Source organism: Pocillopora verrucosa, chromosome 1, assembly GCF_036669915.1.
Source record: "Pocillopora verrucosa isolate sample1 chromosome 1, ASM3666991v2, whole genome shotgun sequence".
Lineage (NCBI taxonomy): Eukaryota > Metazoa > Cnidaria > Anthozoa > Scleractinia > Pocilloporidae > Pocillopora > Pocillopora verrucosa.
In genome coordinates, this window is record NC_089312.1 from 23,222,330 (window position 1) to 23,249,669 (window position 27,340).

General features: G+C 37.9%; 3 protein-coding genes across 3 annotated transcripts; 1 reads left to right on the forward strand and 2 right to left on the reverse strand.

The window, feature by feature from the left end:
- The first annotated feature begins 1,181 nt into the window (after window positions 1-1,181).
- LOC131796784 (uncharacterized) lies at window positions 1,182-3,631 on the forward strand. The gene is made up of 4 exons (XM_066161976.1): window positions 1,182-1,940; window positions 2,095-2,229; window positions 2,455-2,511; window positions 2,991-3,631. The coding sequence occupies exons 2-4, from the start codon at window positions 2,137-2,139 to the stop codon at window positions 3,609-3,611; spliced, it is 771 nt and encodes a 256-aa protein (XP_066018073.1). The 5' UTR covers window positions 1,182-1,940; window positions 2,095-2,136; the 3' UTR covers window positions 3,612-3,631.
- A 9,661-nt stretch (window positions 3,632-13,292) lies between these two features.
- On the reverse strand, window positions 13,293-17,822 carry LOC131796729 (short transient receptor potential channel 5). Its single transcript, XM_059114330.2, has 8 exons — window positions 17,684-17,822; window positions 16,916-17,311; window positions 16,661-16,687; window positions 16,019-16,208; window positions 15,479-15,625; window positions 14,630-14,738; window positions 13,862-14,004; window positions 13,293-13,670 (listed from the first exon to the last, which is right to left on the reverse strand). The coding sequence occupies exons 1-8, from the start codon at window positions 17,752-17,754 to the stop codon at window positions 13,560-13,562; spliced, it is 1,194 nt and encodes a 397-aa protein (XP_058970313.2). The 5' UTR covers window positions 17,755-17,822; the 3' UTR covers window positions 13,293-13,559.
- Window positions 17,823-18,588: 766 nt separating this feature from the next.
- On the reverse strand, window positions 18,589-23,940 carry LOC131796730 (uncharacterized). Its single transcript, XM_066162154.1, has 4 exons — window positions 23,815-23,940; window positions 22,356-22,477; window positions 19,645-19,842; window positions 18,589-18,849 (listed from the first exon to the last, which is right to left on the reverse strand). Exons 1-4 carry the CDS (start codon window positions 23,900-23,902, stop codon window positions 18,589-18,591), a joined length of 669 nt encoding a protein of 222 aa, XP_066018251.1. The 5' UTR covers window positions 23,903-23,940.
- Window positions 23,941-27,340: the final 3,400 nt, after the last annotated feature.

Consider the following 27,340-nt stretch of genomic DNA (forward strand, 5'->3'; position numbering starts at 1 on the left):
ATTATCTGTTTGGTTTTTTCATTTCTGGCTATGTGACCTAGTATTAATTATTCAAACCTACTGAGCTCTTGAGCATTTTGAGAATTTAGGAAATAAGACGACTGTTCTAAAACTTTGAACCACGAGCTCAGTAAATATCCCGAAATGTCCGCACTGACGTATCCTGTGACCTAGCAATTCTCTATCAAAGATGAATTTGAAAATGCAATCAGAGAGGTATTTCGGAAAACATCATAAAGATCCCATACATTAATTAGATGAATGATGACTGGGCTATTTTTTACTGTTAATTAAATGCGCCATATGTTCTCGTATCTTTACTGCATATTTTTCACTAACACCTGCCTTCACTTTACCCACGAAACAACTACTATTATATACTTTGGCTGCATTGAAAGTCAATGTATAGGCTGCAATTTTGTGTCTAAAATTAATAAGAGTTAAGAAGAAGTTCATTTTGCCAGTCATAGAAAAACGTGATCTCTATCGAATAAAAATCCCTTGCTATTAGACATATCACTCATTCACGGTAATGAGGAGGCGGTGCATTTTTGGAGGCAATGAATCTTATGTGTAAACTTTCATTCATAGGCAGTGCTGTTGTTGTCGGCAAATAGGTCAAAAGATATATGCATTGTTGCTCAAGCGTGCGATTGAGATGCCTGGAAATTGACTGGCTTCTTCTTACGCGTTTCACAGACTGAGATGAAGTCGAGGTCTATAAAAACGCCAAGAAACGGGCGCTGCCAGCAATGCAGGAAGAAGCTCTTATGAAATCTATAATTCATCCTTGAGATGAAATAATATGTATGGCCGAAATTTTTTTCATTTTCTTTTTTGTAATAAAACTAATTATTTTTTATAGTACTTGACAGTACAATGTAATAGAATACATTACTTACAATAATGTCACTTACGATATGGCCGTATTTATAAAATAAATGAGATAGTGCGCGAGCTCTCACTGGTCATCTGGTGAGTTTAGATAAGAATATGACAGTGAAACGCGAAAATAAGTCTTTTGTGGGCGTGTCTCAGATTCATTTTTACTTCTGGCGGAAACGCGCTCAGCTCGTAAGATTAAATACATGTTTCATTAAAATTGCATGTATTTTTCCATCAGTATCTCCAATATAAGCGTAAAATTCTCCTCTAAATAATTGAGTTCTAGCTCAAAAATGAACCGCGATATGTACGGGATCCGTAACTTCTTCGTCCTGGAAAGGAGTGGGCAAGATTTCCCTGTAACCCTATACTTCATTATAAATACAGAATTGCGATATGAAGATGGCGTTTACCTCTGATAGACCTTAGGTTTTAATCGACTAATCTCAATGAAACACGCCATACAAAAACATGGTGGTCGAGTGCGCCGAGTCAGCAATTCAAATGCTGAAAATTCAAATACACTGAGTCAACTCTAATATAAATTAAATAGTTCTTAAAATCTTATGGAACTGGTTAGGGGGACAGCAGTCTGTATGTCGCTGAGTGCTGCTATTGATATCGATTTGATTATGAGAAGTATGCATCTGGCTGTTCTCTGGTACGGAATGATTGTTTTGGGATGTCCTTAGAGCTTCTCGGATTGTTTATAGGATAGCTATCGCAGTTGAAGAACAATTCTGACCACAAAGTTAGCTTTTTCACCGTCCAAATTGAAATATTCTTCGATCACGCCGGGCTGGTGAGCGCTCTGAAGCGGAACAATCAGCGTCCACAAATATGGCGTTTGTGACCGTGTGGTTTTTAGAGAAGCCTGGAACTGAGTTAACGCCTGTTGAAAACTGCCTCCGAGCGGTCCTGGAGTTAGTCCGAAGGCGCCAAAACTCGAATGTGCTGAAAGTACACAGTTTTCCCGTCATTTTGATACTAAATATGCCATGGTTTCTTCGATGTTCGCTTAGCAAGAGACAGTAGAGGAAATAGTAAAAGAAAAGGTAAGGTTTATTTGTCGTTTCTATCGTATTTTTGGCTAGGATAGTTTTTTAAGTTTCTCTACTTATCCGAGAATTTGTGCTACGAACCGAAACTTCAAAGCCTTGACAAAAGCTCTATGATTTTTGTTTTCCTAATTTTGCCTTCTTTCCTTAGTTTTTTATGAGTTAATTTCTAGGATGCCGCTTGGCTCAATTCATGAAAGCTCGCAAGGTTGCAAGGGAGAAAGCTGTTGATGAAAATCGCAAGCTATCGGCAGAGTACAAAAAAGTCCAGCGAGCCCAAGAAAAGGTGAGATAAATTTGTCCAGTATTAATGTTTTGGGAAGATTTTTATTTTCAATATCAGAGAATATTGTAACAAAGGATTATAGGAAAGTGGTGGAGGTCCATGTGTGGGGAGGCTTGAATTTCAATTTTGACAGGGTAAAAGCTTTTTATGTGTTTAAACTCTAAATGACACTTGAAATTAAACAATCAGTGCTTATGAAATCACTTGTATAATAATTGCTTTCAGTTGGCCACAGTCAGGGAACACTTCAAAGACATAACAAATGAATTAGAAAATATTCCTGTGAGTATACTCTTGATTCTTTATTGTGGTTGTTTTACCAGTACCAGTAAGTATGCAGCAAAAAACTGCTGGGCGCAACCTCCAACTAAGTCTGTAGGTTTGCATTGATTAGTGGTTGGATGAGGTTTAATTTTATGCCAAATTTTATTAATAATGTGAACAGAAAAATATTCAATTTTGTAAAAATAAAAAAAAATATTTTGCAAGTTCAATTTCGGTGAACTAACCACTTAACACAGAGCCAGTGCCAGAATGACAGCCATGGTCAGGCTTCTATGCCGGTACCTATGCAAGTAACCTGAGGGAGTGCCTGTGTTCATTTGGTCAGTAAAGACTGTCATAAATGACAGTGTCTCTAAATTGTAAACTTCAACATATTGAATGTAAGATTTGGCTAAATATCTATTTTGTTATCATCCAACCACATCTAATTTAAATAATTGTGTTACTACCCAGTGTCTAATTTAGCAATATTTTAGTCACAGGGACAGGTATCTCAGGCACGAACAAGAAGCCCTACTGCACTTGTCAATGGAGAATCAACACTGGGACCAAGGACCGCAAGAAAAAGGAGGCATGAAACCATTGAAGCTGCTGCCAAAATTCATGGGAGCTCAAATGAACATTCCTCAGCCTGTTTCAAGGGAATGTTTGACACTCTGCAAAAGAGATGCAAGTTAGATAAGTTAACAAAATATGTGACAGAGAACAAGCAGTTGACCAATAGAATAGTTTGTAAAGAGTATAAGAAGAGTGTGTTAGAATTTGAAAAGTCAGATGACAACATTGTTCGAAGTATTGCAACATATTATGCAAGTGGTGTAATGGGGAAACGAAAGTACAAAAGTATAAGACTGGTGCTTTCAATGAAATCAAATGAAGGCAAACCAGGGAAAAGAACAAGTATTTCAATTTGTAAAGGCTGTAAGGTTCCAAAGCTTCTAACTTATAGTAACCTTGTAGAACAGTTAAAAAAGATTGACATTGGGACTGTTCATGAAATTGACCCAGACTATCTAGAGGGCTTAGAAACTGAAAACCAAGTCAATGGTGCATATAGAGACTTGAGACAATACCCACCACTTGCTATGTCCTCTTAATAAATGTGATGGTGAAAGGCGTTTCAGAAGTTATGGAAACTTTTGAAGTTCCTTTTCTTGTTCCTTTACTCTGCTTAATAAGGAATTCTCGGACTGAGTCTCTGCTTAGCTCAGATAACTGGGCAAAATCTCGAATCAGTCTGTTCTCTCTGTTATAGTAGATTATATCTGTGTGTTTTTCTTCGTTGTGCACAACACCATAAGCGGAACGGGCCTTTTTAACCATCTGTAAAATTAAGGAAAATATTTCCGAGGACATCGCCCTTTTAAACTCTACAGTCCAAGCGCTTCGGGCCTTCATTCTTGGACTGAGGCGCCTATGGAGCATCTTAAGCCACATCTTCACTTCTCCTTCCAGGAGTGCTGTCGCTGGAATTTGTGACATTTTAGCTCGTTTCAAAGAGCTTTGGCCCACACGGTTTTTTTCAAAATTGAAGTGAGAGCTGTTTTTACTTCTTCTTCAAACAAAAAGAAATTATCGACTTCATCACGTAAAGGACGAAGAGCCACAATAGCATTCAAAATGCTATTTTCAGCCGCCATTTTGAAAACTGCTTTGTACTTTTATTCGCATTTCCGCTGTACAATCTCAAACAACAGCGGGCGACAAAGTTCCACTTCACGGCACGCGCCAGCCCGGCGTGGATGGCACATTAAAATGCATTTTGAGAGCAACATTTGATAAATGTTAGAAAAATAAAATATTTATCGTTTTTTTTCGGCGGCGTTCAAAGCGCCCTCTGCGTTCCTTCTAAAGCAAAGGCCTTCAATAAATTTAAATCTGGGAATTCGTTCCGCGTGGCACCATAGATTTTTACCAATCAGAGCGCACGTTTTGTCTAAGTTATATCATTTAGAAATAAACTGCATTTCTATCAGTTTACTGACGAAATAAACCACGCGGTATGTCGGAAGAACACTCAAAGAGTGGTTTATTATGCTGATAAAAAGTGCGGTTTATTGCCTTCATGACATAAGTATGGATGAAGTTTGTAAAAAAGGATTTTAAATTTATTATTATTTTACAATCAAGTTAACGTATTCGCACGTGAGTAAGCCGCACCCCGACTTTTGACCATATTTTCTTGAAAAAAAATTATTTCACGTTTTCTCGAAAGGGCAAAAGACCTGGCGAGTGCCGCACACCGCCAAGATATATTTGTTTATATCATAAAATTCATCGCGATGAATAATCTAGCATGGCATGACATCATCGAACAAACATTGCAAATGCAAACAAAAATGGCTAGTCATATCTTCAAAATGGTCTTAAAGTCAAAAAAAGGTAAAAGAAAGATACCTGGGTAATTTTTGCTAGATTTGTATTCCAAGTACACTAACATTTTGTTTTATTTCCTCAGTAATGATCGCGTGAAATTGCGTTCGTGATCGGGGACACGAGCAAACTTAGCTTAGCGGCCTTGCCTCTTGATGAAAGAGGGAAACTGGGATAAAAAGATTTAAGAGGCCGTGACTGTAAATATCGAGAATCGCTGGCCAGGCTAAAAAAATCGAAAATTCTGATAATTTGCCTGGAAAACCCTTTTAGGGAGATACATTCAAAAAAATTATTTTAAAGTTTGAAAAATCAAATGTGTCCGAGGAAATGGGGAAAAACGAAAATTCGAGTTTTTACCTTATTAATTATTAATTATGCAAAAAATACAGTAAAATTGACCAACTTTAGTGTGCGAGTACTGAAGGAGGATGTTTGGAAAGAAATCGGTTTTTTCTTCAAAGTATAATTCATTTGATTTTTATTTGTGGCATTTTAAGGAGCTTTGGTTTAATTTCAAAATTCACATGATTTTTTAACAAAGTGCTGTCAAACGCTTGTTGCAAAAAGCGAAAAATCGAGCAACTTCAAGCCTTAAAAATGCGTCTTGGTATGTGTGACATCATGTCAAACTACATGCTGGCACAAAGTTTGGTCCTTATACTAACACAGTATGAAGTAAAAAATCTGGGTAACTCAGAAACGTGCCGGCAAAACATAAAGGTTTGCGACGCACTGTGGCCAGAGGTCACGAATTTGCATGATGCAAATCAGTAGTAGAAATCGTACCGCCTAACGGTTCTGGTGTAGGAAAGGCTCTTTTGACGGCTACAACATGAAATTTACAAGAATAATGATCCGCATTTAATAGCGTTTAATTCGTTTTTTAAGCCAATGAGTTTTTTGTTTCATTTCTCGTAACTGTCTTGACGAAAAGCAAAATGTTTCAATTGCGTGACAATTGTCACGTTGGATCAAAGGTTAAGTTGCCGAGTAAAGCGGACACAATCCTTTTTTCGTCAAAACTCCATTCTAAAGCACCCAGTCCTATATATCTCGTTTTATATTACTTGTATAAATTCTTTTATGAGTCTATATCGAACAACATCCAGCCGGCCTGATCCTGTCTGACTGCCAAGTGCAGTTCGAAGGGGACTTTTTCATTTCCGGTTTGCGCCTTTAATACGGGGACCGCGGAGCTATGGGGTTGAGTGGGCTGTGGCCCCACCAAGAACAATTTTTTGTTATCATTATTATTAATTTTAATCTTTGAATTAAAAATTTGACAAATTTTCCTTTGGATTGAAACGTGTTTCCGGTGATTTCAGAAGCTCTAGATTTCAAAATTTGCCGGGGGAGAATACCCCAGGATACCCTGTCAGCAGTCTTTCTGTACTAAGAAAGGCGTACTAAGAAACAGACAAAAGGAGGCCCTCCTCGGAGGGGAGGCCCCAGGGCCCTCATAGATAATTATAAGTTGGTGCCAATGAGCTCACACTACTTGGGAACTGCAATAGCTCCTCCGATCCAAAATATGCTACACGGCCCCCGTTTTGTATCAACGTTCATATAAAACTCAATTTTTTTGAAGCAGCTTTTTGTCATTTGCCTTTTAAACTGCACTGCAAGAGCAGCATCTAACAAGGTCTTCGAGCAGAGCCTTTTTTCTATGATCAACCCCAGGTGGTAATGCAAGATTGAAACTCTCGCAAAGGAGTTTTAAGAATGCGAGTTCAAGATTTTTGAGTGTGTTATTCTCGACCATGGAACAGTTGTACTGTTGGTAATGAATAGAATGAGTTACATTTGACTGCTCAAAAATAGACTCCTTAGCATTTGACAAATTAAATTCTTCCTCCATAGCAACGAGATCTTGCTCAGTTACAGCTTGTGCGCAGGGAACTGTCTGCTGTTTCACTTTTGCTGCCATTCTGGAAAAAAATGAAGCTACTTGTTAAGTAAAAAAAACTCAGAGACACTGAACAAGCGCTCCCCGTTCAGTTCCTTTGCTCTTCTCATTTCTGTTGCAACAATTTCCGCGTCGACCTTCTTGCCGCTTTCTTGTCCGATGGTAAGTCAGGTACTCTCGTTGCTTTTCGTTAAACCGGTAAACTTTCTTTACTTGTTTTAAAGCGAAGCCTTCAGGCAGTGTTACATATCCAGCGCTACGGGGACAGGTTTCATGAGGTAGAGGAATAGTTGGCACGGAACTTGAACCTTCCTCGAGCCTTGCAGCATATTTAACCTTCGCTTTACCAAGAAGTGTCTCCCTTTCAACCGTCTTTGTGCATGTTCCGAACGCGAGATGCTTTTTTAGAGAAGAGTGCCGTTGGAAACTATGCGTGCAGCCCTCTTTTGGACATGGAAACACTTGATCTCTAGCACAGTCTTTCAATTTGACAAAGTCAGCCATGTTTGGATTTTCAGAACCTGCACCACAAGCCCCTCCAAGAAGAGAAGCAAAGCTACAGAATGACATCGTTTTCTGTCTATGCTCTATGAAAAACCTCGCACGTGTTTACCTTTAAGAAAAAGACCGTGATTGCATCATAGAGAATTATCCCCCGGACTGCAACACGGTATAATTGCTACCGTGACATAAGTCCTTTTTATCAAGTTTTATGACAGAAATGTGGCCATTTTTCCGAAAAAGATAAGAGTAAATAGCATAAAAATGGTTGGGCTGTTATCTTGAGGTGAAAAACTTCACAGCAGAAGCTTGCGGTGTTGCGTGACTTTGTTTACTCACATAACTTTTTCCAAGATATCCAAGATATTTCAAAAGAAATATTATCGCAGTTGCAGAAAACATAACTATTCAACTAAGAACGATATCGATAATAAACCACTTGTCAACAAAAATGATGAACTATAAAGCGGCCCTTATCTATAGTTAGGTGTAGGTAGTGCTATTGAAATAGCGAGTCGACAATAACAGTCTCTGCAATTCAAATTAACAGAAAATTTCGTATCTACGCATCAATTTACAGCCCTCTTCTGCAATGTCTGCGGATTTTTTATTCTATAATTTCAAATCATTTCCATATCAAAGAGTTTTTAACCATCTTTAACTATCTTGTTTACTTCGTAGCTCTCAAGTACGATTTCTACAACTGATTTGCATCATCCAAATTCTTGACCTTGGCCACAGTGCGTTGCAAACTCTTTTATTTTGCCGGCAATTTTCTGAATTACCCAGATTTTTTATTTCATATTATTTTCATATAAGGACCAAACTTTGTGCCAGCATGTAGTTTGGTAAGATTTCTCACATGCCAAGACGCGTTTTGAAGGCTTGAAGTTGCTCGATTTTTCGCTTTTTGCAACAAGCGTTTGACAGCACTTTGTTAAAAAATCATGTGAATTTTAAAATTAAACCAAAGCTCCTTAAAATGCCACAAATAAAAATCAAATGAGTTATACTTTGAAGTAAAAACACCCCCGATTTCTTACCAAACATCCTCCTTCAGTACTCGCACACTAAAGTTGGTCAATTTTACTGTATTTTTTGCATAATTAATTGGGTAGAAACCCAAATTTTCGTTTTTCCCCATTTTCTCGGAAACATTTGATTTTTCAAACTTCGAAATATTTTTTTTGAATACATCTCCCTAAAAGGGTTTTCCAGACAAATTATCAGAATTTTCGATTTTTTTAGCCTGGCCAGCGATTCTCGATATTTACAGCCATGGGCTCTTAAGTTATACGGTGTATAGGCCGCACCCTCATTTTGCACAAAATTTATTTGGAAAAAAGTGCGGCCTATACACGTGCGAATACGGTACTGATTCTCATTCGGCTAGAAGAACAAAGATTGAAACTAATTTCTCAATGAATGAACAAAATAGCACCGAAAACCCAAACAGAAATTGAAAAGAACACTTACGAAAACAAGTGACATTGAAGACAAAGGCACAAACTTGAACGTGCCACTGAAGAATACTTACTTCAACTTGGACGGAGAAAAACGCGAACCTTGTGGTCAGAAGTGGTCCACCACTGCGATAGTAGTGTGCTAATCTACGGAAATTTTCTAAATTAAGTTCGCCTGTAAGTAAGATTGATTTATTGGCGAGCAGTAAAGAGATTGGTCCTTTTAATATCAAACCCCCTATCGTGCAGAATGCCGCGACATATCCGGGACTTTTTAAGACTGACCAGCAGTAAATTTGAAACTGAATTGGCGAAACGCGCGCCACGCAATAGAGAAAATGGCCTGAAAATCACAAGAGGGGTGCACGTTTTTCTGATTTTTACTAAAAAAAGAAAAACTTTTAATAAACCACTTTTAACATATTGATTTTGAAGAGGAGAGATTATAGAAGCCTCCTATACCTTTACTGTTGCTTTAGGACGTCTAAAAGACATCAAAACGGGTATTAAAACTCGCTTTTTTACACGTTTGCCTGCATGGGAAAAAGCCCTTTGCTTACTTATGGACGTAATTTTGTGAAAGGGAAAAACTCTTTTGCTGTTTTACCATACGGTTATTTTAACTTGATTGTTAGGAAAACCTTATGGATAAATTTTCGGAGATTGCATAGAATGGAAGTCATACCAAATCGTGATTTTCTGGAAATGTCACTTATTGCCTCGGCTTCTCTGCTAAATTTGTCTTCCACGGGCTCCGGTGGGACCCTTCTCCAAAACTCCCGCGGATATGTTAATTTTCTCTAGCTCCGCCTCCTCTAACAATGTGGCACATGATCCGCGGTGATTAGTGCTGAAGTTGATCAAGAGGTGCTAAAAGAAACGGTCACAAAAACTTTACAAAAAGGAATTAACGACAGGTTTTTTAAGCATCGAAAGTAACAAATACCGCGTAAATAGTGCTTGACAATTATGCAAAAAAAAGAGCATAAAAAAGCTACAGTTTACAATTGCGTAAATTGTAAGGCCTAAGTGTCCGCAACTGCCTTCTCTATGGTTTTTTTTGTGACTATTATGTGCGCATAATTAAATAACTTTCCAAAACTACAGCCTTGTTCTCATTTATGAGAAACTTTTCTCCCTGACGCCAATAATCGAGATGTGTTCCGTCCAAGAAATGCAGCAGGTCGATCGAGAGCTGTCTTTAAAGCTCACGGAATTCCTGACCAATCCTGCCTTGCTTCGTCTTTGTTTACCCTTCATCGAAGGCTCTGATCCACTCTCTTGTCCCCAAATGAATGGAGAGGTCCTATGGCAAGTTAGAGACTTTCGCACTCTTCACGAAATCTTCAGAAACCTGCACGTTAGTTTGGTGAAGCTAGGGTATAAGCTGGCATCATCTTGTGGTCATCGAGTTGGACTGACGGTCTACAGAAGAGTTAAACATCTAATGGATAAATCGAGAGCCATGACCAACAATGAAAGCCGCAAAGCCATGCGATCGTCGTATTGGTGTAAAGTTAGTCTTCGTCCAGATGAAATGCGACGCCATTCAGCACCAAGAAAAGAAAGATGAAGAACTGACCATCAAAAACAAACGATTATAATTTGAACTTGACGATAAGAAAGCATTTTGTAGTTGCTCCTTTTTTAACTCCTGTTTATTAGCAAAAAAGCTTTTACGGTGGCCATTTTACATTATCCCGGCAACTGAGTTGATAAAACCAAAGTTATCTTGTTATCCTCCCAACCAGCGCAGTATCATAGTTTCTTTAACCTTTCAAACCGTTTTGAATTTTTAGGTAAAACAGCGAAGCTTTACGAGGCAATGTTCAGCATTAAAAAAAGAAAAAAAACAAAAAACAGGATGGTCATCGAGGCAAGAAGATTTATAATGTACGGAAGCGACAACAACAGAGGCATTTTAAGGAAATTAGGTAAGGATTAAACTAAACATGAGCATGATATAAACACAAATTCCATCCAACATTTAATGGTGACATATTGTGAACACGAAAAGGAGCATCATGATAATTTATGATATACTTTTTGTTTGCAACAGTAATTAAAAACTATGTTTGCATTATAAATTGCAGAGAAAAAGTTCCAAAGGCACTCTGGTTATCAGAGAACTACGGTCTTACACTTCAGACAGTTAGTATGGAGGATCAGAGTGGGAAAGCATTTATTGACAGTTTTTGGTAAAGGTAAAATCAAGTCACAGTTGTTCCTCTTCTTCCTGTACAAGTTCAAACAGAAAGTTAACAGCACTTAATCAAGAATCTTTTGAAAGAACTAGTAAGCCTCCGTCGTAAACTTGTCGTTATACCAAAAATCCTGGATTTGGCTGTTCTAAGAAGCGAATGATGAACTCTTTGTTATACCTTTACATTAGGAAACAACAATGTTTTCCACTTCAGGCTAAGAATAACTTAAGTGAAATCGACATATCCCAGCCAACGCCTTGATCTTCCCTCTCTCTCCCATTGTTTTCTCTTGATTTTCTCGCGTCTTTCCTGTCTTTCATTAACTTCGGATATAATTCTTGCCATTGTTCATCGATCAGATGCCATTACCCCAGTAATCTAGTTGCTGATGGCGGGCTAATCATAAAGAGAAGATTTTCAGTATAAAACTAAAAAATTGAATGTAGTACAGCTCGCAAGACAAGTTTAGGTATGGGTGTCCGTTTAGTTTAGTTTGCCCCTAATCGATTGGCTTACCTGTATATAAACATAAATCACTAATTTAAAATACACGTCTACTAGTATATGAAGGATCATTTAAATCATTGTGCATTATTGTTTGCTAAAAGTATTTTCAAAAAGTTAAAGCTAACCAACAACGTTTTCAGTACGACGTCGACCTGAAATGATGACGTAAATCAGTCTGTTTCAAGCTGCTACAGCGTGTGTGGTCGCTAATTCTATCATTCTTTGAAGATCTAATGATGCAAGATATAGTGCTTCATTACATGCGCTTTGTTTGATGGGAAAATGTTGTTATAGATCTCAAATATGACTAATTAATATTCATAGAAATAGGACTAGAGAGGCATGTCCGGATAATTAGAGAATTTGGATAATCGAGGTTCGCCTGTATTAGTATAGGTAATCACATGATTTCGAGTGCAATTTGGAATAAATAAGCATGAGCAAATTTTTTTAAAGACTAACAAAATTGCACGAGCCCGTAGGGCGAGTGCAATTTGTGGTCTTTGAAAAAAATTAACCAATCAGAACTGAGTAATTTTTCCATGTATATTATTAAGGATAAAACACACAAGGTTCTGCTTATGATCAATAACATGAAAATATTTCATATAGGTGCTAGTAGTTAGATCGTGCAACAGATCGTGAGTGGAACTAAATCCAAACAGTTTAAAGGAAATGTCAGTTGGTCCGATAAAATGCGTAAAAGTAGGAATGGAACTTTTTAACTAGTTTTCTTTTAGATTTTCCTTAATTTAGGATTTTAGTATCTACCTAGTAAGTTTTTTTTTTCATAAAGGCCTCGTTGGTGTAAGGAAACACGTATTTACCCAAAAAATTCTACTCAAACCGAGATGCAGTTGTAAGTAAGTTTTCCGACACAGATAGGCAAACAGAGGTAACTTAAAAAAAGGGCTTATTGAAGATATTATCAACTAAGATTATAGAAGTTTTGATTATTGATCCATACCGTAAAGACCATCGGGGTTTCACCTTCAGAAACATAACAAAAGCAAAAAAATATTGGGAGAAATTAAGAAACAGAAATTTGATTAAAACTTAAACAGCAGGTAAGCGGTAAAGCTTGTGGCCAAATAATTTAATTTGGGAAGGGCCTGGCAACAACCAACCCAAAACACTATTTTACTTATAACATCTGCGAGAGCCAATGTCATGATGAACAACGTTAAGTTGATTTAAGAGTGCGCAGCGACTGTTAGCTGACAGCAGTATGATGTCACATCCAGAGACTAGTTCTCGTCCTTGGAAATTCATGAAAGCAGTCCCATGTCGGTGTAAAGAATTCGAAGAATACAAGAGCTATTTTTCAGTCCATTTATGTGGAAGCGCAAGAACTAAACTTGCCGTAATCTGTAAAATCTTTCCGTCCGACTGCCATTTAGGCTTGGAAGTCCACTACTTTAGCTAAAATCTTAAAACATTTGCACAAATCGTTCTGGCCAGTTAGGCTGATAAACTTACTAATCAAACAAACTCTGAGTACAACTGCCAGTTAGGCTTGGAAGTCCACTTCTTTGGACCAAAATCTCCCACACACAGATGTGCACAAATTATCCAAGCCAGTGAGGTTGATAAACCAAAGTACAAGAGTATTTAGAAAGACTAAGTCAGAGTGAACACTGACGCACGAAACAAAAACGTTGGAATCGTCTGGTTAACGGAGCTAAGCAACCGCTTACAATGGAAGAACGATTAGAGCGTAGGCCAGAAAAATAGGTAAGAAATGTGGGTGGGAGCCAAGGCTCTAGCTCCAGAAACTGTTCGCCCATCCTACGGAAGCTTCAAAAAGTCTAAACTAGATGATAGTGAAGTAAAAATTAACCAAAAAGATATGATAGAAATTAAAATGAGCTCTGAAATATTTGATTCAGAAGCGTTGATGACTCATGATAGCGTGCTATACCCCTTCCTATATACCTCTCGTTAACTGCACATAATACGGCGGGCTAAGACCTACGCCCTGCAGTGTCCTGACAAAATATTTATTTCGGCCTTCTTACAAGCTCATTCGTCAAAAAAAGAATTTTACTTCCATTGACAATTTATTATTCCCTAGGGATAAAATTAATCTTAAAAGTCAGCCGATGCCTCTCCAGAAGGCCTTTGTATATTCTTATCTAATTGATGATCGACAGCATCGTTGTGTTGGGAAACTTGTGAATGCAGGAACTCTACAGGAGTCTGAGGAAACAGATACCATTAGTTTCAATTCATAAGAATGCTGTCTAAGTAAAGAATCTTTCAACGTAAAATAAAGATAGATCGCAAGACAACGTCTATATATAAGATACAATTTCTATCACGGTATATTTTAGTGCACTGTCTTTCTTACTGAAGTTCCATTTTGAACTGAGAAGCAAATAATGTCTAACCTGTTGAGCTTGATGTATTTTTTCCATCACCTCCAATAATCTATCAAGTTTGTGTTCTTGCTGTTCAATTTTGTTGGCAACTACGTCTATTTTGTTGGCAAGCTGATCAAATTTGTCAGCTACTAGGTCGATTTTCTCCTCATCTACAAATGGAACAGGTTCAGTTGTTATTGTTTTGAAATATCTACTTGGAAAAGGCTTTAATGAACAGCTGATAGGATTTAGTTCGGCCAGTATATGTTGCAATTGTCAGGAAAACGGACACCCTGAAGCGGATTCATATGCTGTGGTGATGTTTACCGTCAGAATAGCACCTAAAAGGTTTCATATTGACGATAATTGGCGTCTCTCAGATTCATTTCACTCCTGGCAAATACGCACTCGTAACTTTAGATTCATTTGATGCTATATTTGGATGCTTTTCTACATTTTTTATGCAAGATAAGCATAAGGATACCGCTCACCCACTAATTTAATTAGCGCTAGATTTCAGCACGACATCTACGGTGTTATTTTCGATAGAAACCTCCTATCGAGGTTTGGAAAACAAATAATACATAAATAAAAACAAATTGAAACAACCAAAGAAGAGAGAGCCAACAGAGAAATGAAAAATAAGTTTCTCTTAATTAGTTGAGAACTATATGTTCTAACAGTTTAAGCCATCATGCAAGTTCTTCGTATCATCAAGGATAGCAAGTTCTAAAAGGTCACTCAAAAAATAAACTCTGCTCACTTATCAGAAAGCGGATATTATATTTCACATACTTGACAGTGGAAATGAGCCTCCATATTTATCCAGGTATCGCCTTGTGAGTGCAGGAAAGAGCTCCAATCTGCAGCGCTCTTCATGCCTTCGTTGACGTTCTTTAACTCTCTGAGGTTAGAATTTCTATAATTAGTATTCAGAATTAAACTGATTTAAGTCAAGCTAGGCAACTAAAGATAAAACTTAAAGACAGAAGATATCATTGGACTGCAGACATTCCTGGAAATAGGAGAGCCTTATTTGGGATGAGAATGTAAACGCCGCAGCTTAGTTTACCTTACAGACAGTTACTCACAACTTCTCGAACAAATTTGACAAATTTCCGAAAAAGGTTACGTATTATACCTGGCACTGTCATAGTTTAATTAATTGGTAACAGGACTTCCTCTCGTCCAATTCTGTCTGGTATCATACTCATGATTTAAAAATCGGACCATTACCTCGCGGTCGTCCGATTTCGTTAATCGTTTGTATGATTACAGACCGAATTAGACTCTACTCGGTCATATTGCCAATATAAACATGTCAGTAATGTCTCCCTTGAAATTTTCCATTCTGTTCTGCTGTCTACTATGCAATATAACATAGCCGCCACGAGAAATCTAACAATAAAAAGTATCCTCCCAATTCTCTCTTTCTGCCATATCGGTTTGTTTTGGTTTTGTCTAGACCAATCGTATTACGGGAAGTGGTATGGACAAACTGTCTATGGCCCAGACTGATAATAGGCCTTTAAGGTATACCATTTTCATGTCTGAATATCAAAACTTTTAATATTGTTTTTTTTTCTCCTTTAAGAGAGTGATTCAAGAAATTCAAAGGTTTTACCATCATAACATCAATCAAACCTTTGCTCGGTTGTCTCCATACTTTTTGGTGTAGAGGAAAGACATTGGTAAGGAAATGATATTGAACGGAACAACAATGGGATGATATCTTCTATATTCTTCTGCTACCACCGCGCGAAAAAATTTCCACTCTAGGTCTGCATTAGTCTGAAAATAAGGACAGTTGCGTTGTGAATTTGAACAGTGATAAGGATACAAAGTCATCCTGAAGTGAGTCGTTTTATTTCATTTATCTTTGATTAGCAGTGAGATTTTCCATTCAAATCCAAGCACGTAGTGAAGGTTACATGCATTGGAAGGTGTTAAGCATGTCTTTATTGAATATTTCTGGCCGGATAGCTTGGTACCTTAGCTCTCTTTTCTATGGATGTAGTTTGGCATTCAAACCACTGGGAATATATAAATGCATTTCAAAAGCAAGCTTTCGTTTGAAATTAGTTACAACACAGGCTTAAACTGAAATCGATTTTTAGACGGACTGCTTCATTTCAAGCTGAAATAGGTGGGTGGGAGGCGGATGCAAGGACAGAGATTTTTTACCTCGACCTTGTTGTAAGTATTTGTGAGCAAGGCAATCAGGATGTTGACCAGCATAACAACTGAGATGATTAAGAAGGAAACGAACAGGATACCGACAACATAATCGGACCCATCGTCGTTAGTCTCCATCGTGTCCAATTCGGTTAGACCAAATACAGACCAAATAAGATATTTAGACGTCTGGAGTAAACTGCAAGATAAGGGAAGTATGATACAATCTCCTCCGTATATAAGTTAAAGAATTTATTAAAATTACACGTGCAGTATTTGATTGGAAACTAGTTATACAGGCACTTGAAGAGCTTTTCCTGGGATCGCAAAATTCTCTGCTCGCTGGCGTCGTTAGCTATGCATGCGAGTTAAGTTTCGTTGTTCAACCTAGTGCACCCGGCAGACGTATTAATGTCGTTGAGTTGTTGTCGCCATTAAACCGTTGCAGTTCGCTAGTAGTTAGTCGCGTTGCCTTCATTACCAGCTTGTATTAATATAAATTGGCCAAGAAATCTTCTTGGCAAAGTTTATCATCTCTGTATAGATAAGAAAAGGTAGTGAACAGTCAAAAGTAATGAATAGTAAGAATTATTCCATAACAGTGGTACATATTCAAATCGAGATTGAGGGAACCCGATAGACTTTACTTACCAGGCTGATTTTCCTTTCGTGCAAAACCTGAAAATGAAAACTTGTCTTAGTATAAGTAACAGTTTAGAAAGCGTATTAACACTGGTATACCGACTTACTAAGAAATGTATATATTTTTTTTAACTTTCGGTTTGTTTCAGAAAATGGGCAAACACAAAAGCATAAACTTTCACGAAAAAGGAAAGCAACTCCTTAGGTCTACTTGGTACATGCTGATAAAAACTTATCCTACAGTAGGAAACTCTTTCTACAGACCCTCCTGTTCGACCGGTTTCGTTGAGTTCTTCAAGTCGACCCGTCTCGTTTGATTCCCTTTGGTGTGCTGGCGTCAGAAAGGAAATCTCAGCGACGTATACCTTCGTGATAGCCGCAGAAAAAGCCATAATAACGAAAGAGAACTGCGTCAAAATGATCAGTAAGTCGATACACATTCGGAACAGAGCAAGCTGAAGAGGTCCAACTGTTTTGTTCACCTCCAGAATGCTCGAGAACCTTAGAGTCAGAAGAAGAGTACTGATGCCATATAGGATGTTGACCACTTGTAATAATCGACTCTGATATGGGTCTGTTTCGTTTAAAGTAAAGCATCGAAGAACAAGCATCATAAAGAACAAACCCAGGATTACCATATCAACGTAATTCCACATATTTCTGCAGAAGAAGAAGTAAGTAAATTTATCTACATATTTGACATGAAGTCCTAGGTGAGCATCTCAAAACTCTCTTCTGATGGTATTTATGTCAGTCAAAGAGATAATCGCTGCAAATATGAAAGCAAAAAAGCAAAAGCCTATCGACAATAAGAAATTTCGGACCAACCGTTCTACTCCGTTAACCTCAACGGTGAAAAATGATCAAACAGACGAATGTCACTCTATCAAAAACAGCAGACCAGCCAAATCGTTAGCTGATGTAAGGCGAGCTATGGGGGAGGGGAAAGATTTCCATTAATAACAAATATAATTGCTTATAGGACCAACAGACACAGAGCGTCTAAAAGACTGTCCCGGTCATCTTACTAACCGTAGGTAAACTCGAACTCGTTTTTCTTTAGCGCTTTTAGAACTCCGGTACTGTTGATATTCAGACAACATGAAGCCTATGTAGAATATCAGTGTTAGCCATTCCTCGGTTCTCACGGAGACGGACGAGGCAAGAACACATAATCTAAAGTGTAGCCCTAAGTGGACAACTTGACTGAGTCGGTCCTTTATAGAAATTACGAATGGTGTTCTCAAGTAATTCAAGTACAAATCTGAAAGAGAAAAAAAGATAGCACATAAAGCGTTTCCTGTAGTGGTTGTACGTGACAAAGGCGAGTGATCACAAAAAAATAATTTACAAGAAAGTCTCAAGTCCTCTTTTTACATTATAAATAGAAATGAATTAGTTCAAAAGATCTTTTGTGAAAGTGATAAAGCTATTTATAATATCGTAACTGTGTTAGCATGAAATATCTATTTTAAGCTTGGACCCAGGTGATATGAACAGTTTCCTTAGGTATTATCCGAAAAGCAAAGAAAGAAATCTCGAAATGTAGATTATTAGATGAATGGGAGTCCATATCATTTCTGGTATTATGCATGCACATGTGTTTAAAGGCTAAAGACTATGGAATAAGTCGAAAAGAATAGGTGTGGATATAAAAGTATATGGCTACTTTGCGGTAAACAGTAGTCGTGACGAACTCCCTCCGGCCTTAGGTAAGACCCTGAGTTTGCAAAGCTGCTCGTCCTTAAAAAATCTTTTAAATTACTTAGGTAGTAGTTAATCTTTGATCTTCTTAAGTATGGTAATCTGATACAGGCCGGTATTCTGGTATTCATGAACTTATCTTGTTTGGAGATTTCAGTTATTTTCTATTTAAAAAAGAGCCGTGAAGTAGAAGTTCTCTTTTACAGTCACCAAATTATATGTGTGCCAAGGCCCTAGAGTAGGCCTTCCGAAGTTGTGCAATGGCTGTTTTCGAAGGAAGTGTCCATACCTCTGAGCATTTTTCTCTCCAGACATGTCTGATCCTTGTAGGAAAAATAGGCAATGAGGGGAAGTAAAATGGGAGTCAAAATCGTCTCCAGTATGGTGAATGAAATCACCGTCAATCTCGCCTTCATTCCTTGTCGATATTTGGATGGCAAACCCCGCTTCCATCTAATTTTAAACAGTCTGTACACCAGTCGATGAGAAATAAACTGCAAATAATTAGATGTGAGGGAATTGGTAAGGTATACGTTAGATTAATGCCAAGACGTCATGGGGTATGTTGAGGCCGCCATCCGTATCCACCATCCCCTGCCTACTCTCTTGGATTGGAATAGTCAGCTAACTTCACATTTACGGCAGAAGATCACCCCGCCCAGACTAATATCCTGCCCCTTAGATGACTCGTCGGTCTTGTTCGTCCCTTGATGGACTAACAGCGAGCCCAAGTAATATCCCGAGCGGCTGAGAAGAGTGTATGGGCTAGTGTACTGACTAATTTTTACATTGCAAAGCTAGAAAAAATGGTGTGCGGTCATTCCTTACCCGTGGTCGTTTCGTACCCAGTCGTTTTGTTTCCAAATGTAGTCGATTCGTACCAAAGGTTGAGTCGTTTCGTATCCAAGTTTGAGCCGTTCCGTACCCAAACCGCTGATTGATTCTTAACTGTCCCATAGTGATATAAATTTATTCGAATTATCTAACGTACGAGCGCGTGAACAGATGTCAGTTGTTGCGTACGACAGGTACCACAGGACAACATGTCTAGATAAATGACATACTTTCAGGAGAATTAACTATGTGACTAGTCCTGCTGGCTTATCTGAAGTTTTCAGTTTATCAGTTATTCCCCTTTGATACAAGAATTACTGACACAAGCAACGACAAACGGAAATGTCGAAGAATAAGTGCAACAATAATCATCACATTGATTGCCGGATACAATAACAATAAAAATCACACTGAGGATAATGATAACAGACAATAATAAGAGGAACTTCACTCACCTTCTTCTGTTGGTAGTCAATTGCTGGCTGAGTTATACTATCAAGTAAAGATGCATTGTTAACAATGGATTTTTCCTCTGTTGGGGTTACTTGGTCCATCAACGCAACGGAGAAGTCTTGAACCTTTCCCGCCAAATTGTTGAGGATTTCCGCGTTCTCATCTCGTTCTTGGGCAACTTTCTTGAGCTTTGCATTACACTATTGTTAAGATGGTAAAAAAAACTATTTAAAAGTTTGATCTTTTTAAATTTGAATCCTTGCAATTGAACTTGAAGTAGTGATCGTTAGAGATGCTCCTCTGTTTTAATTGGAAGCGATAATTGCCACTGACCTATTAAATCTGGTCTTACAACACTCGGTATATAGACCGCTCTATCATTTGTTATCCCCAGTCCTCTGTTACCTAGTATTAATTAGTTGGATTCCTAACAGTTCCAGAAACGGACAACGTCTTCACAGCGTTTAAGACTTTCCGCTTTATATCAGTTATTTTATAATAAAGTTCGGATGTAACGCGCGCTGTCATTGGTTGAAAGAGCGTGCTCTATGAGAGTATAGAGCATAGAGCTAATCTAAGGCTGTCACGTTATCTGCCAAATTGTAGTATGTCCGGCTTTCTCCAGGACTTTTCCCTAGTTATTTTTCTGTCATTGAAAGTGAAATTTCCGAACAGGCAAGTCGGCAAATAGCAACAGAAGAACCAAACAAAGGTTTGTAAAAATGCCAGGCGCCGTAATTGACGTTATTATAACGTGAGCAGAGACGAGAATCCTCAAAGAGTAAACGAAATGGACAGTCGGAGTTTTGAAGGTTTTCACACTCGGTTAGATTGCAAGCTTACTTAGGGTAATAAAAATCAAAGGCAGCTAACACTCGTGTAGTATGTATAGTTTCGTGTTCAAAAACAAAACAGAACAAAATAGGAATGATAAAAAATATAGCCAAACTGGCGTAACTGTTAAAACTCATACTAATCATAACGGTGTCGAGTTGAGATCCAATGCGGCTAGCTGATCATGGCGATCTCCGGTCATCACATTCAATTAAGCGTCAGAAATTACATCGGCCGCCCTTCGAGAGTACAACTAAGAGCTTGCTCTGATATCCTTTCCGAGGCGTTGAGTGGAAGGCCACATAAGACACTGATGCCGAGTTTTACGGCGCTGTCATCCCAAGCAATCTTCATGTTCCGGTAAATTCGGCTGTCGTTCATTCATTAAACACACGCTTAAATAGTTTGTTTTCTAATTGTTATCCGTAAAAAAAATTGCGTGTTTTAAGAGCCACAATTCGGCCGGATTTCACTTAACATTTCACTTTCAGATTCTGTATTAGACACTAAATGGCTCCAGGAGAAAGAGTTAAATTCGACCTGCTATACTATTAAGTTTGTAAACTATTGTGGAATGTGAACTGTGATGGTTTTTTAACTTTGATGCTCTAACATTTTTGACAGCTTCAATCTTGTACAGCCAATTAGATTGTTTGAGCCATTCTAACAGAAATTCTGATTGGCTCATTGTAACGTGCTTTATGAGAGTATAGAGCATGCTGACGACACTGTTGTTCACTTTAGAATAAAGTTTGTTTGAAAAATTGAAAGTAATGCGTGGAGAATTTAACAGATTCTTTACTATAAAACAAACAGAGAAACCTTGACTGTGCTCTGTTCTATTGTAAAGCACTTAGGAAGCGGCTAAAGCACTCAAGAAGTGGGGAGAAACACGAGACGTGGTCGAGTGTTTCTCCCCACACTTCTTTCGTGCTCTAAACGCTTCTTGCGTGCTTTACAACAGAACAGGGCAGAGACAAGGCTTCTCTATTTGTTAAATAAGTCGCCGAATATCCACTGAAACGACCTTAACATTCTGCTCCCAGTATAGGCTATAATATATGTATATTATATGTGTATATATGTATATATAATTAGGAAGTCTGCAAGTCGATTTTCGCGTGGAACAGTGCTCAATACGTTGAAGCAGAGCAGGATAAATATTATGAGAGGAAAAAAGGGGACGTAACTACATTTCCCGACAAGCCTGTTTCGTGAATCGCTTCACTCTTCAGGGGTTTAAACCCCTGAAGAGTGAAGCGATTCACGAAACAGGCTTGTCGGGAAATGTAGTTACGTCCCCTTTTTCCTCTTAATATGTATATATAATTATATATATATATATATATATATAAATACCTGCGGATAAATAAAACAAGGTTCCTCGAAGTCGTTTGGTTTAACTATCACTAAATGACATTGAGTCAACTTCAGTTAAACCTTTTAATAATATATGTGCTTGTTGTTCATCGTGGTGTAAGATAGGAGACGAACTTTGTTCGTTTGTCTCACGATAGAGTCACTTTTGATGTAGATCGCGACGTTTCGACTGAAATACTGCTTGTCTTCATCAGGCGATGAGGTCTATTGTTTACTTGTCACTATTTGTAGCACGTTGATATACTGTTATTGGTGCATTTCGATTAGTTTCGATTTCTTAGTATTATTCCGGTTGTTAGATGGTATCGCCTCATAGGTCCTCATAAATCGGCTGTTGTGTTGTTTGATCGTGGGTATCCAAGCTTCGGAATCGTCGATTCCGCTATCTCTATCGATGTTGTTGGGATGAAGTCTTATATGGATAGCCTCTTTGACCCTACGTGTTTTTGTTTTTCGCTATTGGCCTCGTACTTACTATTCCCTTATTGGATTGACTTACCTGAAAGGATTTTTTCCAGGGATTTTGACAGGAGCATAAGTTTTCAGCTGTAATGACATCTTTAATCTCTTCCACCGTATCCTCTGGAAATTGTTCAAGGAGGCGTTCGATTTTTACTTCACCTGTACGTCAGGGAGACATGAAATTTGCTTGTAAGAATTAACCAAAGCTAGAAGACATAACATCGCCTGTATAAATTCATGAAAATTTCATATAAAACCAAAGCTCTAAATTAAGTCCTATTAGTCGAATTGGGTCTAGGAGATTCAGGTGACTGGAATAGATGGATGGAAATATGACCTCATTTAACTGAAACTCCTTTTATTCTAAATTACCTCAGTCTAAGAACTACAACACCACCAACCGAAAATGAAATGATAGGTTTTCAGTTTTTTATTATTATTTTTTTATCAGGGTAAATTTTTTTACGAAGTAAGAGGAAACTGTGATGGGGATTCAGTCATGCACGGCGTTGAAAAAAAGCATTATTGCATGCTTTCACCGAAAAAGGGACTTTCAAGTTTGACCGCCAAGCATCAGTCTGTCGGGTCTATCATTCTCTCGGATTTTGGTATTTGAAAGAAAAATCAGAAACTTATTGGTCCGGTTTAAATTTGTAAGGGTCTGTTTTTTTAAGATGTATGATTACATCAGATTAACTTAATTATAACTTAAAGTACTTAAAAACTTCCAAGTGTGCACGCATGTTTGCCTTAGCAGACATGCATGCGTTTACCTTGCATTGCTAACAAATAGTAGACGGCTTTTACAGTACGTTGGCGGGTAATGATTGACTGTCAACTACATGCTGATAAAGGCAAATAAATCGCTGTATCGGAAGTTTGGGAAGTTGGAGTTTAAAACGTTTGATATTCTTCGGAACAAAGAGGATCATTGTTGGCTTAACGTGCTTACGTGTCAATACATTACTAGAACGGTGTTGGTTAGATATCACTAGAATGAATGAAAAAAATTTGCTTTGCTTCTTTAAAGGCATAACACTCGCTCAGCTTCTCAACATTTCCTAACCCCCTTATGTGCATTTCTTCGTTTCCATGATACTATCCTGCTGGGTAAATCAGCTTTACTGGCTTTCTTTCATTCACAAGACGGTATTTTAAAACGGGTGTCACTAATTACAGCCTGGGGGGATATAAGTAAGCAGCTAGTAATTTTGCCGCAATGAATCAAATACCACTCATATCGTGGCTTGAATTCGGCAACCGGGCTGTCTCGATGATATGGTGATGAATGGCCTGAGTGCCGGAATTACGGAGTTTTAGAGCTTTAGTCACCAAAAAAAAAAACAAGAAATCATGAAAAATAGACAAACAAACCTACAAACTCACAGCCCCACGAAAATAATAATTAGAAGAAAAGCATCTGCAACATTAGTTGAGACAGACAAGGACACATTTTCGATAAAACCACCATTCTGTACAAGCGCGAACAGCTTTACCTTCTTTCAGCTTTGTCGTCATCCTGAGGGGGTCACCTGCACCTCCATCTTCTTCGTTTATCACTGTTTGACAAATCAGTTCAGTCATCTCGCGGTTGTAAGCGTGCTGGATCAATGAAAGTTGACTATCTCTTAAAGATAACTTAACGTGATCATGGCGAAATCGGTCGACAAGTACATCAGTAGGATGCAAGCATGCATAACGTCTAATTTACCGAACTGAACAAAAGAACAAACCATCTATAATTAGCTGCATATCTAGTTTTGTCCCATATGACTAATTTTATAACACGTAGCACTCAGCTGTGAAATATTTAACATTTTGCTTCCCTTAGTCAACCGGGCATTCGAGGTGTTGATATCTGGGCGCGTTTGCCAGCCAAGCCACCGTACAGTTAATTTAACACCAATATATTTACAAGGGTTTATTATAATTACGATGGAAAAAAACTAAATAAACCAAGCCGAACACGAAAACCCTAAAAACCAGCAGGTGGAAAAAAATGAGGAACGTGTACCCCTAACTAAGGCAATGGTGCCACCCTCTGGGTCTTAGGGTATCCTATGAATAACATGAGATACACAAGTAGATAACAATTACTTAAGGAGGTATGCGAGTACGGCTCTAAGTAAAACCTGGTGTGAACATAACAAGATTTTAGAAAAAAAAATAGCTAAATAAATTTAATCGAAAACGAAACCTAACTACATAACAAGGCACAAATTACATCTTTCGTAATCCTATTTGGGGGATTTTGGAAGAAGTGTAAAAATTGCTCGTGTGAATACGTGTACAAAGCGATGCTGCACGAAGTTTTCATGTTCGAGCTATGCAAATGAATGGATGAATGGGTCTATGACCCTTATCTGTAGATAATCACATCACAAGGGAAGGGGGTTCTTCTGTCACTTTGTCACTACATTGATCGGTTCATTACGCAAATAATATTCCATGTAGCTGTGTATCATTATTTATGAAATACTAAAACAGCGGATAGCGTTGGAAGCGCTCTTATTGGCTATTCAGACTCTTAATATCCTTTGCTATTCGCCTCCGAGTAAATCGCGCTAGATTTATATCCGGAAAAATTGTGATCGTTGCCGGAATAAATGAGTTAAAATAATTCAAGTTTGTGCTATATTATCACACTGTTTCAGCATATTCGCCTAGGTGTCGGTGGCTAGTGGTGGATATTTACCACGCCGCTTCGTAACACGGTAAATATCGACCACTAGCCTCCGATACTTCGGTGAATAGTTGTTAAAAAAAAGTAAAATTAATTGCTCGTTCCGTTATCAAAATCGATCTATGACAGCGAGCAAACTCTCTACTCGTACGACGGAATTAACCACCAGACCCGTTTTGCTTTGTCGGTATGAAAATCAGGCAGCAGGCGAGTGTGTTGCAAACGCCCAAAATTCTCATAGTAAAAATTTTAGTGACTCGTCGTGATATTATCAAACACGAAAGGGAATCCATTTTGTTTTGTTGAACTATACGACACATTTATTTTCAAATTTGCAAATCAGGCTCGAGATTCTACCGTGTCGATGTATCGTGTAGAAATTCCAGTGGCCATAGTTATAAACAACAAATGTTTTGAAACTGTTGGGTGCGCTAATTAAAAAAATATCTAGGAGCGGCCACTAAATTTCAAAGTTTTAGAGCACACGTGTGGTGTATGTGTACTCTAATTGACAAAAGCTTTCGACTTAGAAACCTGCGAAGGTTTCTGTAGCATCGAATTGTATCCGAAGAAAGTTTTATCTTCCCCTTCCCCATGGTTACATCCGCAAATGAGATATATTCAAAAAGTGTCTCTTATACTTGTATCACTGAGTTTTTAGCATTACAATGATATTTGTTTATTTAAGATAAGAAATCACATTCGTAATAATTGTTTTCATATCAAGAAAATTTTATTAAAAAAAGATGAGTAAACCTTCCCTTTCATCTGACTCGATGATCACTATAGCCTATAAAACTGGTCAAACTAAAAGTTTGCAATAAGAATCCTCCTCCTATTCAGCAAAATCACTCTTAAATCTCAGGTGCCTTTCCGTAATTGTCGTCGCTTTCCTGTCAAACTTCGGATTGGTAGCACTCTCGTTGGGAAACATCTGATTGTTGGACTTGACATGGGGTCTGTTAACAAAGTTTATTTTAAAAAGAAACCATGAAAAGACACAGTTAGAAAATTTGTTCCTATTTTTCCAGAGAGTTTACTAGACGAAAAACTAATAATTACAAACAATTAACAACGAAAAAGATATAAATAATGCAATTAAAGCCGAAAACCAAAAGAAAAGCAAACAAAAATATCAACATAGCCGAACTAAAACAAGCAAGTGAATAAAGGGGTAAGTTTCCAAAGAAACCGTAGTGCTACGTCGGTGGTAGAGAATGACAGAGTAATTTAGTGTTATCAACTGAGTTGATAATGTAAATTGGCCACCTTAAAGAATTTAAAGGCTGACGTTTCGAGCGTTTTCCTCCATCGCTCTGACGAAGGAGAGCGATAGACACAGGAACAGAGAAAACGCTAGATAGAGAGGAGAGCAACATAAAAAGAAAACAACAACAACAAAATAAACAGTAAATATCACAACAAACTGAAAAACGGAATTTTTTGAAATGTTTGCAAATCAAAGCATAGATTACTTCTAACCTGACTTTTATGTTGGTCCTTCACCTCCATAAAGGTCTGTAAAGGTTCCACCATTTTCTGCAAATCGTTTTGAAGCTTGTCAATTTTCTCTTCAGCTGCAAATAGAATGGATTCTAGTATTATACCTGGACGGAAGAGGGAGGTAAAAGAAGCATGTAGATATGGACACACCTCGAAAGAAAAGGAAGAGATTAAGGAGCTATGGTAGATGGAATTTAGGCAGTTGTATATTTTCATAGAATTGTATAAAGCATAAATCAACAAATGAAAAGTCTTTAATAAGATGGGAAAATTGCGGTCGTGTGCCACCGCACGATTAACATCGCTTTTTCATAAAATCAATATTGATGTTTAGAAACGTTTTAACCAATTATCTTTAACTCGACTCTTTAAAACAACGTCCTATATGCAGTTTTCTGTGGTTTTCTTATTCATTTGATACTGTCTGACAGGTGCGAGAATGTTGAAACAAAAGAATAATAAGTTTGGCATAACTATGATGATGCCCATACTCTTGAAATAATACAGTTAAGAGAGTTAAACATCCATTCGTTGAAATCCAGGTGAACATTAGAATATTAGTCGTGGTCTAAACCTCTTATCAATCAAAACCGAACTTGTTGGGGAGCACGGTTTCAATCCACGGTTTGCCTTGAGGTAGAGGACCAATCAGAATGCTTAAATCTCCCCAAAAAGGCCTGACTGGGCAAATACTATAACGTTTTATTTTAAACAGCCAAGAAAAAAGCAGGAGAATAGGTATGAAAATGCAAACTCATGGTGTGGCCTTAAAGCAGTCATATATATTTTCAGGAAAGGATTGCTCTTTCTTCAGTCCTCTACTTACTTGACAATGG